At 36.6% G+C, this 15,394-nt stretch overlaps 1 protein-coding gene and 1 long non-coding RNA gene across 4 annotated transcripts in view; one reads left to right on the plus strand and one right to left on the minus strand.

Moving 5' to 3' along the window:
• The window catches only part of glrbb (glycine receptor, beta b), a 22,085-nt gene continuing 6,691 nt past the window's right edge, over nucleotides 1–15,394 (plus strand). Inside the window, exons 1-7 of one of the 3 annotated variants that reach the window (XM_058797702.1) lie at nucleotides 1–524; nucleotides 2,774–2,916; nucleotides 4,447–4,553; nucleotides 5,389–5,456; nucleotides 10,326–10,552; nucleotides 14,483–14,565; nucleotides 15,138–15,278. In XM_058797702.1, coding sequence (XP_058653685.1) covers nucleotides 522–524; nucleotides 2,774–2,916; nucleotides 4,447–4,553; nucleotides 5,389–5,456; nucleotides 10,326–10,552; nucleotides 14,483–14,565; nucleotides 15,138–15,278 — 772 coding nt within the window. In that variant the 5' untranslated portion in view covers nucleotides 1–521. Of the gene's footprint in view, nucleotides 525–675; nucleotides 789–2,773; nucleotides 2,917–4,446; nucleotides 4,554–5,388; nucleotides 5,457–10,325; nucleotides 10,553–14,482; nucleotides 14,566–15,137; nucleotides 15,279–15,394 lie in introns of those variants that run through there. The other 2 variants (XR_009274135.1, XM_058797701.1) reach the window with 2 other exon arrangements.
• LOC131553219 (uncharacterized) overlaps nucleotides 10,547–15,394 on the minus strand; it is a 26,117-nt gene continuing 21,269 nt past the window's right edge. The window contains exon 3 of the long non-coding RNA XR_009274136.1: nucleotides 10,547–10,653. This is a non-coding gene — a long non-coding RNA (uncharacterized LOC131553219). The remainder of the gene's footprint in view (nucleotides 10,654–15,394) is intronic.

Here is a 15,394-nt window from a genome sequence, read left to right on the forward strand (position 1 = left end):
CCATTCCTGTATGAGTTCTTTGTTTGTTTCTTTGTTTCTTTTTCTTCCTTCTGTTACAGAAGCACAATTTCAAGCATCATATGGACACAACAGAGAATACTGCGTGTGATAATCATTTTCAGGAACACACTGGTGCTGAAACGGCAGAGCAAGTGTGATGGCCTTGCATTATATTCCAGTGGTGCTGTGGAAGCTGTGTGATTAATTCTGTCCTTGTACAGCGTTCTACTGCGCATGTTGCATGACAGGTGCACACACAAGGCTCCATCTTGGCAACCCTCTACCAATGCAATAGGACAGCGGGAATATAGATTCTGTTCAGATTATTAAAATTGAAAAAAGATAAGAAAAACAGACGGGAATCGCCGTCGTAATGAAATTTCGCGCGGATTCGCCCTGACTGAAGGAACGGCGAGCAGAATGCGATATAGACGGCGACTGGTCATGAAGCATTAACGACCGATTGCACTGTCAGCTCTGCTGGATCGGATCTGTGGAACAACAACAGTTACCACATTGAAATGGTGAGTGAAACAGCGGGTAATATTTAAAGAAAAGAACGATTGAGCGTTTTAAATGTGTATGATGAATGGGGGGAGGTGCCACGCGCGTAAATGCTGTCATTCTGTGTTGTATTTCCCCTCATCATCGTCATTCCAACCCCCTCGTCGTCATGGAGGATGCTGTTGCTATGTTTTCCCTCTCCCCCATCTGCTGCTGTAACCTGCTTTATTTTCTATCATGCGTGAATGCAACTTCTTCAACTTGATGCTCAGATGCATCCACAGGTCGTTGCTATACCTTTACGCATTTGCATAAACATAAAATATAAGCATGATCAGTCATCAGTCAGGCTAAAATTATGTAATTTGGGCCTAACTATGATGCTATTTTATCACTGAATTAAAATGATAACCATAACATAATTGTGTGAAATATTTGTTTGTTTGTTTTAGTGGGCGATTGTATTTTTTGTAATATATATATTTATTAATACACTATGTATTCAGGTATTATTTTCTTTTTTATTAGTATTTAATTGTAACATTATTATAAAATTATTACTATATTATTTTATTAGGTTTGAAATGTATTTGAATTTATTAAATCAACACAAACATTTATATTTTTAAACATTTTTATATTTATCTATATGGAGATGAACAGCCACTATATGGAGCCTTCATAATATTGTATGATCAGCATTGTTTAAACCTCTTATGACTGCCGTAGCATATTGTGTGAGGTACAGTAGGCATAATTAATATAATGGACATAATTAAATATATATTTTTACCTTAGTTACCTTTAATAATTAATTTCTGGATGCTTATCTGCTTTTCCTTAGGTTACTGTACAGATATTTGTTATAGGTCAGAGATCATGAAAAATGAACATCACCTGTGTATAAGTGGAACAGTGTGAGTTTTATTTTTTATTTTTTAGCTGTGAATGAAGCAGTCAGACTTACTAAGGGCAGGCAGCCAAAAAAAGAAGTGTTTCAATTGAATAAGGGTCAAGTTTACTTAGATTTAGTCTGTTGTGAAAATAAAGCAAAACCATGTCTCTCTTTCCCTTAAATTATCTTCCGTAGTAAAACATTATAATCCATTTCTTGAATTTCTATACTTCATAAGTAGACCAGCAGTCGGTGTTTGTGTGTGTCTTTCCAAGGAAGAACATTAAACTCAAATTGCCATGACCGCTGAATCAGGGAATGAGAAAGAGAAAGAGATTGAGAGATATGGAGAGATTAGAAAGAGAAACACAAGCATCTGGTGATAATAATAATGATGGAATGAGTGAGAGATTGGAGGAGTGTGCATGAACGCTGGCCTGTTTCAGTTAAGATGATGATCAATGCACTGGCGCAGAATCAGGCCTCCAGAGGTGGAGGGTGGAAGAGTCTAGACAGGGGAGTTTTCTGGCAGTGTTCCTCAGAGGGGAATTCCTCTTGCTGATCTTTCCAATTGTTTCCTCTCCCCTACATTTGGGACACTCATGGATGGTTGTGTTGTACAGAAGACTGTACATGAGTCAAATAGACCGACGTTTGGCATAGTTCAAACTGCTGACATGTAGGTCTTACTTTAAGCATAACTAAGTTATTTCCTATAGTACATTTTAAATTAAATAATCCTGCTAATATTCTTATAATGCACATGCAAGGATACCAAGAACGCTTGTGATATATATATATATATATATATATATATATATATATATATATATATATATATATATATATATATATATATATATATATCAGTAAGGCACTGTTTAGGGGTAAAATTAGTAGTTTTGGAAATAAATTAAATAATTTGTCCTATATAATTTGTGGAAACAATATGCTTTTATACTGTGGAAGCACACTGTCAGACCACCCACAGGGACAGACACCCATAACCATTTTTAAAGTGGTCACAGATACAACAGAACCACATTTCCTGAGCCAACGAACCATCAGTCTCCAAGACAGCCCAGCGCAGTCTTGCCCTAACTGTATGTCCTCTGAGAGAGGACATTGTTATCCATTAATATTGCTGGGAATTGCAGCGCTCTGCTTATGAAAGGCTTTGAACAAGTGAAATAACATCAGATTTTTTTTTCTCGAAACAGTAGATGTTAAAATATTGACATTAAGGCGATAAAATAAATAACCGGGATTAAATCACACTATTAAAAACAGCTCTAAATTACCTAATAACCATTACAGAAATAATGTCAGTATGCATCCAATAATATATACTCTTATGTGTTGTTTCTCTTCCAGGCTAAGTTGAACTGCTGTAATATGACGTCTCTAAAGGTGATTTTCTTGTTGCTTATCGTCTGTCTCTGGATGGAAGGAGGATTCACCAAAGAAAAATCTGCTAAGAAGGGAAAGAAGAAGGGAAAACAGGTTTATTGTCCTTCGTAAGTGCATTTGTATGCAACATTTTATGGCACATTCTTCATAAAATACTGTTATTGCACTATACACATATCACATTGACTATGGGAACTATAAAGTTTTCGTCCGAAATTTTCGCACGTTAAAAAATAAATACGACCCTATGTTGTGTCAATCATGCTTACACACTGCCTTCGAAACTTTTGTTGGTCATAAAACAATTCGGATCTGTTTCGATTTTCTGCGTTTCGCATCCGTAGCTAGCCTGACGACGTCAGACTTCGTACTTCCTCTCAATTTCAGTTAGCTTCTGTACTCAGTCTGATATAGCAAACCATCTCCCAGTTTATCTCCGGCTCCGCAGAAGCCTGGGTCAACCAACGAACAGAGGGCGGGCTGAGAGCCGTGATGTAGACGCTAAGCGCCGAATTTAAGATTGTAGTTTAGGTGAGGGAAATCTAAAACGACAGCGGACATGGAGACACGGGATGCTATTCGCTCTGTTGTGGAGAATATTCCTGGCATTTGCCAATTGAAGCCCGAACAAGAAGAGTGTTTGGTTCACATTTTGAATGGAGGTGATGCTGTGGCCCTACTCCCGACAGGTTTTGGGAAAAGTTTAATTTATCAACTGTTACCGATCGTCAGCGAGAAACTGGGGAGGCCAAAGTCCGGCAAGGCGATAATTGTGGATGCGTAGATTTACTTCACATAATCTGCAAAAGTCGTTTTGGCTGTCATCTTCACTCCGGTATTTTGCTTGATGGTTTTGTTTTCGCCGCATACCTGTCTTTACAGCAGAAGTTCGAGGCGGCTGAGCCAGCACATAACATACGTCATAACCAACTGTTATGTGATTGGCTTACGGGTACACCAATGATTTTAAACTTCAGACAAGTGCCCGCCCAGGAGAAATTAAACTCTTGTCAAATATGCCCTTCCAGACTCTGTCTACGAAGCAAAGTGAAGTATTACTTGGTATTACCAGGCTAATCCGTAGCATGCATTTTGATAGGAAAGGATGAGGAATACGAAAAAAGGCACGTGAACATTTTGGACTCAGTGTGCAATGACCTTAACAGTTAACTAACGGTTAAAGGGTTAGCTCACCCAAAAATAAAAATTCTGTCATTAATTACTCACCATCATGTCATCCAAACCCATAAGACCCTTGTTCATCTTTGGAACACAAATTAAGATATTTTTGAAATCCGAAATCCAAGAGCTTTCTGACCCTGCATAGGCATCAACGCAACTGAAATGTTTTATGTTCCAGAAAAGTAGTAAGGACATCGAATTTTCATTTTTGGGTGAACTATACATTTAATCTGCATTAATGTTGTGTGTACTTCACATTTCACAAATGAAGTAACTCACATCATCATAATGTTTGACTCTTGAGTTGGAAATGCTGCCCTTTGCAATAGTATAATGAAAAATGAAAGACATTTTAATAAACAGATGACTGAAACTTTAAACATGAGCATGATTTCATATAGTTTTGTTGTTGTTAATGGTTGCACCCTAATGTCCCCCGTATTTGCTCCCTTCAGGCAGCTGTCGCCAGAGGATCTGGCACGGGTTCCAGCAAACTCTACCAGCAACATCCTCAACAGGCTTTTGGTCAGCTATGACCCAAGAATCCGACCCAACTTCAAAGGTCAGTACTAGCACCATGATATATGTAATTATGAATAAGATTCATTATTTTTGTCTCATCTATCTAGCAAAACCCCAGAAGCCAAATAGAGACCTCCTAGCAGCCACTCAAATGGTCTTACCAACTACCAACCAATGTCCTACCCTCAGCAACAGCAACAAGAGTTTTTCTTAACAAGCTTTCACTTCCTTGTGTAAATATATACTTCTGCTGGTACTGTTTACTGCTATTTATTCACTTGATATTATCACATCGTCTTTTGCGTGCCCACCTGTCAGTGAATATATTTATGTCCAATTATTAAACATTACAAAGCATGTTTTAATGTATGTATATACATTGTGGCGGATACGTAATTCTAGGTTATGCTACTGTTGGCAGCCTTTCCTGATATAATGAAGCAGGTTGTAAAGAGTGAGAACCTCTGTCGCCTCCCTGCTCGCTGGCATTCGGCATAAACGTGGGCCTTGATGTGGTCTGAGTGTTAAGAGCTCACTGTATGATTCAGTGTTATTACTCCCTATGGCCAGCCAGCTGCTCTTCATATCTGGGCAAGATGAAAGCTCCTGGCAGTCATTAAAGTCAACATTATAATCTTGGGAATAGGAATAGCAGTGGAGTAGTTGAAGCATTTTCCTATAATGCCATGCTTTCCACATAGTATACATAAAGTGAAAACATATGTTTCATGGTATAAACCAAATAGTTAATGTTACCCGTAATAGTTCGTGAGAAAGTGTGCTGTGTTAATTGCTAGAATGACTTTTGGTGCGTCTTGTTTGATGGATGTGATTGATGTGCTGAGATATACAGTTTATTTGTGTTTTGTTTTTAGGTATTCCTGTTGAGGATCGTGTGAACATTTTTATCAACAGCTTTGGGTCCATCCAGGAGACTACTATGGTATTGTACATCACTTTTGTCTTTCCATACACATAAATAGCGAACACAAAAATATAGCAATAAATACATAGAAATAATAATCATGAATATATAAACACTGCCGTTCAAAAGTATGGAGTTGGTACAAACCTTTTTGAATCTCTAATGCTCACCAAGGCTTTATTTATTTATTTAACTGTAATTTGGTAAAAAAAAAAAAAAAAAAAATACAATTTACAATCACCGTTTTCTATTTTAACACATTTAAAATATAATGTATTCCTGTGATAAATTTTCAGCAGTCTTCAGTGTCACCTGATGATTTTAATATGCTGATTTATATTTATTTATTTATTTATTTTTTGGTGTTAACTGGTGAACTGTGATGCATTTTCTTCCAGGATTATTTGATAAACAGAAAATTAAAAGGAACTTCATTTCTTAAATAGAAATGAAGACATTTACTGTCACTTTTAATTTATTTAATGCATCCTTGCTAAATAAATGTACAAAAAAAAAAAAAAAAACTTATCCCCAAACCTTTTGAATGGTAGTGTATATAATTAACATATTTTCCATATTTACTTTTTCATATAAATCTGAGTCATTTCCTATCAATCAATTTCTTTGTAATTTCACCATACAACTAAAAAGTTGCCTGAATATAGATGTTTATCAAAACAAGCTGAACACAAATCTGCTAAGTGACATTTGCCAGAATGTTTGATCGAGTCTTGTATTTTCCTCAACGCTATTCAATTGTTTTCTTTTCTTACTTTTTTTTAACTTTCTGAATCTTAAAATGTCATTGATAGTGAAATCAATGATAAGATCAACAAAGAACAGATCAGACTCAAAAAAAGAAAAAAAAGGTTTTAAAATGTCAGATTGTCAGACAACTCCTACCAGACAGACGATTGGATTCATGACTGTGCGCTTTATTTTAGGCTTACCGTGTTTACTTAACACTCCACCAGGAAAAAAAAAAATCAGCTCCAGACCCCACAATCTTACGTCTGGCTCCTTATGAGCAGTGACACCCATAAACAACCCATCATGCCAGAGTGTCTCAGATCACCTCCACTGAAAATATTTCCCCTGGAAACACATCTGAGGGCCATGTTTTCTGCCCAGCACTGCATGGTGTCATAGGTTGAATATAGTTTTGCATTCACTTCTACAGGAGTGTTGCGTGACACCTGGCTTTCATAGCATTGGAAATGAGGTCTCATTTTGTTGTTGCATCGTTCTGCTGTGGTTAACCTTAAAATGAACAGGTGGTATACAACAGAAATACAAAGAGGCTATTCATAACCTCTCCAGAGACATGACTAGTAAGAATTAGGCCACTTTGCCTACCACAGCTTATACAGCACTTTATAACAATTTGGACAGGAAGGTCCTACAAAACAACACTTGTAATCATTATAGCTAACATTTTTTAAATGTTTTAAAAACATTTTCTCGTGGTTATGTGAACCGTAAAGGCCCAATAACTATAAACGATAACTACAATTAAAAAATCGTTCTAAATTTAAAAGAATAGAATAGTCCACACAACAACTATAATGATAATGCCACACAGGGACTTTTTTTTTTTTAGCTAATGAATAACAAAAACATTGGAAGCCAATCAGAATCCATCCTGATTTAATAGAGAACTCAAGCATTTAAAGTGACAGATAAAAAAAATTAAATGCGTGCTTATAATAAGCAATGTTATTGTGCATTGGTGTGGACCCTATGTAGTTATTGTGCTTAGTGTGAATGGGCCTTAGGGGAACATTCCATTTTATTATTTTGCAAACATTATAGGAATGTTAGTTTTGATTTTTTTCTAAACATTCTAAAACAAGTAGTAACATTTAAAGTAGACCTATTATGCCCCTTTTTACAATATGTAATATAAGTCTCTGTTGTCCCCAGTATGTTTCTGTGAAGTTACAGCTCAAAATATCCCACAAATATTTTTTTTTTTATATAATTTTGAAAATACATATATTGAGTAGAAGCAGAAACACACTGTTTTTGTGCACGTCTCTTTAAAAGCTGTTGCTCCAAGCCCCCTTTTCCAAAATAGTGCTGTGCCTTTACAGCTCGTATCTCAGATACTCTGCTAAAAACATCTGTTTGGTTATGATTATCATGTCTATCGCACAGAAATCATGCGTTTTAAACCATATTAGTTTATACTTCTGCTATACGTTTTTCTAGATGCACACATCCGGAGCATGCGCACTGTCACAAGGCATGTTAGTACTAAACTCTCTTTCGTATCTTATTGCGCTTAAACTGTCAAATATGCAGTAGTTTATGTTAAAAACATATGAGTTACTAAAACAGTCAGTTATATCTGTGAAGGTAAACAGCTGGGAAAGAAATTGCATGTTTATATTAGATATGTGTGGCAGCAGCGTAATATACTAGTGTTGTCAAAAGTACCGACTTTTAAAAATTTTAAAAATGTGACGATACCAGCATTTCCTGCAAGCATTTTGAGCACTGTTGAGCGGATTCTTAAACACCTCTGATTGGCCATTGTGTTTACATGCTCAACAGATATGTCTCTGATTGTTTTTTCACATAATTTACCTTTATTCTTCACCGCTCTGTCCCTTCTCCGATGAATGCTCAGATTTTTTCCTGGCCCAATGTGTCGTGATTCGCTAAACGTCCAAAGTCTAAAGTCCAGAAGCGTCACACCCCTCACCTCAGAATGCACTCCGGTTGTATTGTAAACAATGCCTTTGTCAATATTGCTTATCAATTTGAGCCCGAATGAGACCCAGAGAATATTAGTGAAGAGGATTGCGAAGAACCTGTGCAAGCACGGCTCTTACAGGACGTTTCAGAATGGTACGTTTTTTTGTTTGTTGTTGTCTCGTACTTTTGGATGCGCTGTTATTTGTAAATGCTACTGCTTATGTTAGCTTTTAATATACTGTTTCATCCTGATTAATACAGTAATACTTAATGTAATACAGCAGAATACATGATTGCGTTGTAGCATTTTTGTAACAGTAAGAAGTGTTTACCAGCAAGTATTGCTCTCTACCATGGCAACCGCGTGCGCGTCCATGTTTAATGCTTCTCATAGCTATGTGAAAAATATCTGTCCTTCTATGCACATAAAGTGTATAAATGGAACACAGTTCATTGATGGAGCTGTGACGAGCTGATGATCTGAATGAGAGAGTGAGAGAGAGAGATGCAGAGCAGGGGGATGCGAGGAACAGGATTAAAAATCCATTAGAATTGTTAGAAGACAGAATCGCGATTCATCGTGATTCAAGCGCAACATGGCCCCGCCCCCTTTGTTGCATGTTTCCGGGGGTGGGGTTTATGTAAATTTCTGAGTTTGTGATGTCACAAACCTGGGAAATAGCTCATTGTAGTCCCTACTAGCCATTTTTGTAGGCATTAAACTGCCATAATGTTAAAAGACAATATCTCCATTTGCATTGAACTTTCAGCGTTGTTGTTATGCTTTTGGCAACACTATAATATAGAGTACATTAATCAATAAATCCACTGCTTTCTTGTCCCCACTGACTCTAAATAGTGTACTGTGCTCGTCAGTGCAGCCAAAGACAGAACAGTTAGAATGCTTTGCTCGTACTTTCATTAGGGCGTTAGAACTGGTACGCCCTGTTGCTTGCAAAAATACAATGGCGGTGCTGTGGGTGGAAACTTGCAGATTAAGGAGCAGTAATACTATAATAAGATCCCCTTTCTACATCATGGGGCGAACGAAATCTAAGCGGCTCGTTTTTTTTTTCACAAGCTTGCAGAGAAAGTCTAATAAAAAAAATAAATAAAATTATGGGGTTGTTCTTTTTCACATTTTCTGGGTTGGTAGATGCACCGGGGACCTGATTATAGCACTTAAACACGGAAAAAGTCAGATTTTCATGATATGTCACCTTTAAAACTAAAATGGTTCAGAAAAAAAAAAAAAGTTCCATTAATGATGTAGCCTGTAAATAATGTTTTTGTGCTAACATTTTGAGAACATTATCAATAACCAGATAACTTTGAACAAAACGTTAACGTTACTGGAAGAACGTTTGTTCATAACTTTGAGAGAACCTTACCAGAATGTTCTGAGAATGTTCCCTGTTGGCTGGAATGACACAGTGCCATCCATGGTGTGTGTAATACATCCCGAATGTTCCTGGTCGGAGCCCCGAATGAAAAACAGGACATACCAAGATGTGAATCATACACGCAGGGACAACACACCCAATAACATTTAGGAACCAAATTCACTTGACCTAGTGCAGCTGGAGTGTGGCCATTTTATTTGTCATGTCATCTGTCTTCACAGTATCAGCGCTAGGAAAACAAGCTCCACTAGAAAATGCCACTTCAAAGCCTTTTGCTCACGCAAGCCGGCAGGGAAGCTGGGGCCTATCTGACTTAACGAACCCTGTGTTTTCCCTAGTGTAGGTGCTCACATACAGCGTGAGCCCTCATTGCAGCACCCGTTGCACGCCTCTGATGTTTGCGATAGTTGGAAATGTAAATAGGAGCAGCTCCAAGCGCCGCAGCTGTGCGCCTTCAATACCAGCCGTTATTGGAGCCTGGATACTTCAGAGACAGGCGTTTTTTTTTAAACATCACTCAGAGGTCGTGAGAAATGCTGGTTGCCATGGCGATGCGTAAGACACCTGGGCTCCTCTGTCACCCTAAGGACTAATGTGCTGTTTTTGTGTCCAAATCAAGGCTTCTCACAGTTCCTGTCACGTAACACAAAGACAGGTGTCAGCCCTGCTAACTGCCATCCACCCACCCACCCAGAAGCCAGTTTATGGTCACAAAATACCAGGTTTTTCAGGCTTGATTGAATTTGTGAAAACGTTAATGGATATTTTGGCTTGTATTTCCCAGGACTATCGTGTCAACATCTTCTTGAGACAGCGCTGGAACGATCCCAGACTCCGGCTTCCTCAGGACTTCAAGTCGGACTCGCTCACCGTTGACCCGAAAATGTTCAAATGCCTGTGGAAACCCGATCTTTTCTTTGCCAACGAAAAGAGCGCTAACTTTCATGATGTCACTCAGGAGAACATCCTGCTCTTTATCTTCAGGAACGGAGATGTCCTCATCAGCATGAGGTGAATTTTTATGCTATCTTCCAGCAAAGGTTCCAACCTCTGTTTTTGCGGATGGTGACAAATGTGGTCTGAGTGCTGGTAACACCAACTCACATTATTTACTGCAGAAATCAAAACAAAGCAAAGTTTATCAGGTGTCAAGGCTTTTTAAAGTGGAACAAATTACTGTGCAGGAGTTTAATCTGAAGGTGTTGAAATTAATGGTTCAGCATGTTCACAGATTTATGGAAGCCTGTTACCGAGCAATGCAATACTAAATTGTGAGACGAAGTTTAAAATAAGTTACAATGTCACGCTGCAAGATAAAAAGTCACATTGTGAGAAATGAAGTCGCACTTACAAGATTTAAAGTTGCAATTACAAGAAATAATGTTACACATATGAAATAAACTACTGCTCAAAAATTTGGGGTCCATAGGATTTTTTTTTTTATGTTTGTGTAAGAAATTTCGGTTACACTTTATATTAGGTGGCCTACTATGTACTTACATCAAAAAATAAGTACAATGTACTTATTGTGTTCATATTGTATTGCAAAACACTTTTGCTGCTATTGAGGTGGGATACAGGTAAGGTTAGGGACAGGTTTAGTGGTAGGGGTAGGTTTAAGGGTGGGTTAAGGTGTAAGGGATGGGTTGACAGTGTAAAATATATTTTAAAATATATTTTTACATGTAATTTATTCCTGTGGTCAAAGCCGAAGTTTCAGCAGACATTATTCATCTTCAGTGTGCTTAATGTGCTTAATATTTTTGTGAAAACTCAGATACGTTTTACTTTGATGATTCTTTGATGAACAGAAAGTTCAAAAGAAGAGCATTTTTTAAAATAGATTTCTTTGCTGTCCCCTTTGATCAATTTAATGCATCCTTGCTGAAGATATAAAAGTATGATTTTTTTCAAACTGCCCCTAAACTTTGAATGGTAGTGTACATAAAATCCCTCTGTGAGATAAATTGCAATAAATAAATTCACAATTATAAGAAATGAACCCCTAATTGCCTAATTAGTCTGAGGCAGAAACAGGCTTCCATACTAATTTGAGTATAGATCCAACCAAAAAAAGTAAAATAAGTGTCTTATAAAGTGTATATATAATCAAAATAACAGAAAATACATGTTGATAAATGTTTGAATGACAGGGAGCAGTGACTTAGTCCTCCTCCAAGCTCTTAATGCTTTTAATAAACCTCAGGGGACTTGAAGTGATCTGAGAATTGGAGATTCGATACATCTGTTAACCCCAGTAGTTCACCTCACCACTGACACCTAAATTACAGCTCCTGCTATTTGATCCCATGTGAAAGTTCAGTCCTTTAGCAGTGGTGGACACCTCTGTCATTATCTTTCCACTGCTTTATCTGCAGGTCCTGCTGAGTGAATGAAGTTCTCAGAGACTTCTAGTAGCCAGTGAACACACCTGCTGTAGATCTGTCCATGCAGTGCTGTGGAAATATTATTCTAATCTGCATCTTTTTATTTAGTAAAAGTTTATCAACAGGGATAGATTTAAACAAACAGTTATTTATAAAGGTAAACAACTCCACAGGCCGTTATGCTCTACACAAACGTGCGTTGTAACTGTGGTCACTGTGCCAGCCGGGCGTTGGACACGGTCCAGTTTAGAGTAAAGATAAAATCTAAACACTGGCACAGAGCCATTTCAGTCTGGATGGGAAGTGTGTTTAAGAGCATCACGTTTTGCTCTGTTTTGTCTGAGGCAAATGTATTTCCATAGTGTTTTTCCATGCCACCCGGATCACAGCATGAGCTGGGTGGTCTTCCGTGAGCCCTTTCTCACTTTTGGCATCGGCCCAGGATGCCTTGCTCTGTCTCTGGGTATGTGTGTGGCAGGGGATTACTGTCTTAATGAGAGTTTTTCGAAAAGGAACAAGTGTGTTTATTTCATATTATACCTCCCTGAAACAAATTCTGCCTTTACTCGTCCATCGACCTTCAACTTCCTGAAATACTGTACATGCATATACTTTACATTTCATATCTTTCCTCTCTTTTTCTTCATGAAACTGACACACCTTACATCCCCCCTTATTATCACATTTTATTATCCCTTTACTCCCATAACCTCTTCATTCTACTGTAAAGTGTACTGGACATAAAAATGAGAATCTTATTTTGTATTGGAACATTCTGACATTTGTGCAAAGATTTGATTTTTTTCTTTAGTCAGCTTAAAAAATATTTCAGAAACAGCATGCCAGAATGACATTATACCATTACATAATAACCATACAATTTTTTACTTGAAAAATGTATATACCAAAATAAACTACTACTGAAATAAAAATGAATAAAATGAACTGCTAAAACTTCAAAATTCAAATGAAAATGGAAAATAGAAAAATTATTTAAAAATCTCAGTGATACTAAAACTGTATATGCGCAAGTCAAAATGTCCAGTATATTGGACATTTTAAGTGACAAATAAATAACTAAAATAAATAAATAATAATTAACATTTTTCATAAATAAACTTTGTTTGGAGCAAGATAATATGATGGACGCAATGTTTATTTTCATAAGGAATCTTTATTTTGCATCTTTGTGTGCCCTGTCTTTTCTCGTCTAACCCCATCTTACATCGTCTGTCTCTTCCTCTCTTCCTCTCAGATAATTTGTATAATGCACCATAAAGTTACATTTAAAACAAAAACAGATCTCTCTAACCTCTCCCAGGCCTTTACAAAAATATCTTGGCACAGTGCTTCAGTTCATGCACTCAAGTGCTGTGTGGCCTCGGTAGTGTAAAAAGTAGCTCTTTGCTGCATCTGAGACCGTGCTTGTCAGATTACGGCAGAAAACCAAAAAGCTTTCATGTGTTAATGGTGTTTTAAATAAATATGCCTTGGTGTGCTTGCTGTGCACAATAAAGGGAACTGCATGAAGAATTTATCCCACTGTCAGGAAAGACCTTTCATGCCTGTGGTATTTATGAAATCTGTTAAATTTGGATTGACTTTCAAGTGATGCAACCTGGTGATAAAATAATCTTGGTAGAAGTCTTTGCAAGTTGCTGAATATATTCTGCATGAATCTTTAAATGCAGTAAGTGGAATCTGTTTATTTATTAATAATCCCTTATTAATGTCCACGGCTTTAAAATGAAATGTTTAAGTGCAAATCGATATAATGTTTAGGTGACCATATATATATATGGAAGCATATGTGTAGCAAAATTCAATTTGAAATGTAATATGAAAAATGGCAATGTATTTCTGTATTTAAATTTACATTTTCCCATACATATGTGCAACATTTAGTGCAAAGTGAAAATGACAATTCAAGTATAGGAATTAATATGCAAATTAAAAACATATTTTAAAGCTTTATAAGTTGCAAAATGAAAATGTATTACCCAAATTGATTAGATATGTTTAACATGTCCAAGCAAAAACTGTTTACACTCTGACTGATACGTAAATAACCCGTAAATGTATTTAGGAAAAACAGCATTTAAATTATAATTTTGCTACAGTTTTTTCTAGGACGTGTTAAACATATCTAATCAATTTGGGTAATACATTTTCATTTTCATTTTGCAACTTATAAAGCTTTAAAATATGTTTTTAATTTGCATATTAAAACTAGTGTAGAAGATGGCAAATTTAAATTATATAATTGAGTTTTCATTTTCATTTTGCGCTAAATGTTGCACATACTGTATGTATGGGAAAATGTAAATTTAAACACAGAAATACATTGCCATTTTACATATTGCATTGCCATTTTGCATACAATTCAAATTTGATTTAGCTACACATATGCTTCCATACATATACAGCTGATCTAGTAGTGTATTTTAGGGAAAAGCAATGTAAAATGCCCCATTCAAAATTACTACTCTGATTCAAACTCACCAGGCTGCTGCATGATTCATTGTCTGGTACTCAATTTTTTTTCCTTTTTCAGGTTGTCTGTTACCCTCTCTTGTCCACTGGACTTGACTCTCTTCCCCATGGACACCCAGCGATGCAAAATGCAGCTTGAGAGCTGTACGTGAATATGAATACAATCATTTATAAGTATTTGATGTGAAAATGATAAAAGGTTCATAGGGTCATAAAGAACTTGAAGATATGAAGTGATATATACAGTAAAAACTCACTACTAGACCTGAAAAGAGTAATGAAAATTAGTAATATTTTAAGAAAAGAGTAATATCTTAAGAAATTAAGATATTCGTTGTTGTTGTATTTTTGACGTTATATATAATATATATTTTGTTAGAAAGTGCTCTTGGTGAGCCCGATCACTATAAATATAATGTTTAAAAATCTAAAACTGAATTTAAAAAGTCAATCGCTGAAGTATGAGGCTAGTATACATTGTAAGAAAAAAGAGAAAAACAGAAAAGGTACTGGGAAGTTTATGGAATCTTCCTTTATCCCTAAAACACGACAATGCAATTTGTGAATGAAAATGCGGGTGATCTGAAAAATCAATACGGAATATTCCTTCATATTAACACAGTACATTGTGCCCTATTTTTAGACTTTTCTTGGAGTCTAACGGTTATTATTGTTATTTGTAACATTTTTTTTAATCTTATTCTTAATGTGTCTAGTTGGCTACACCACAGATGACCTGCAGTTCATGTGGCAGTCTGGAGACCCTGTACAAATGGATGAGATTGCTCTGCCTCAGTTTGATATTAAACAAGAGGACATTGAATATGGCAACTGCACCAAGTACTACGCAGGGACAGGTAAAAGCTTTCCACTTTCCATGAATGGCACTAATGTGTACATAAGCTCTCTCCGGCCTTCTTGAGGAGGTAGCCATTAGATGTCCATTTAAAGCAACCTTTTGAACCTTTGTATG

Source organism: Onychostoma macrolepis, chromosome 14, assembly GCF_012432095.1.
Source record: "Onychostoma macrolepis isolate SWU-2019 chromosome 14, ASM1243209v1, whole genome shotgun sequence".
NCBI lineage: Eukaryota > Metazoa > Chordata > Actinopteri > Cypriniformes > Cyprinidae > Onychostoma > Onychostoma macrolepis.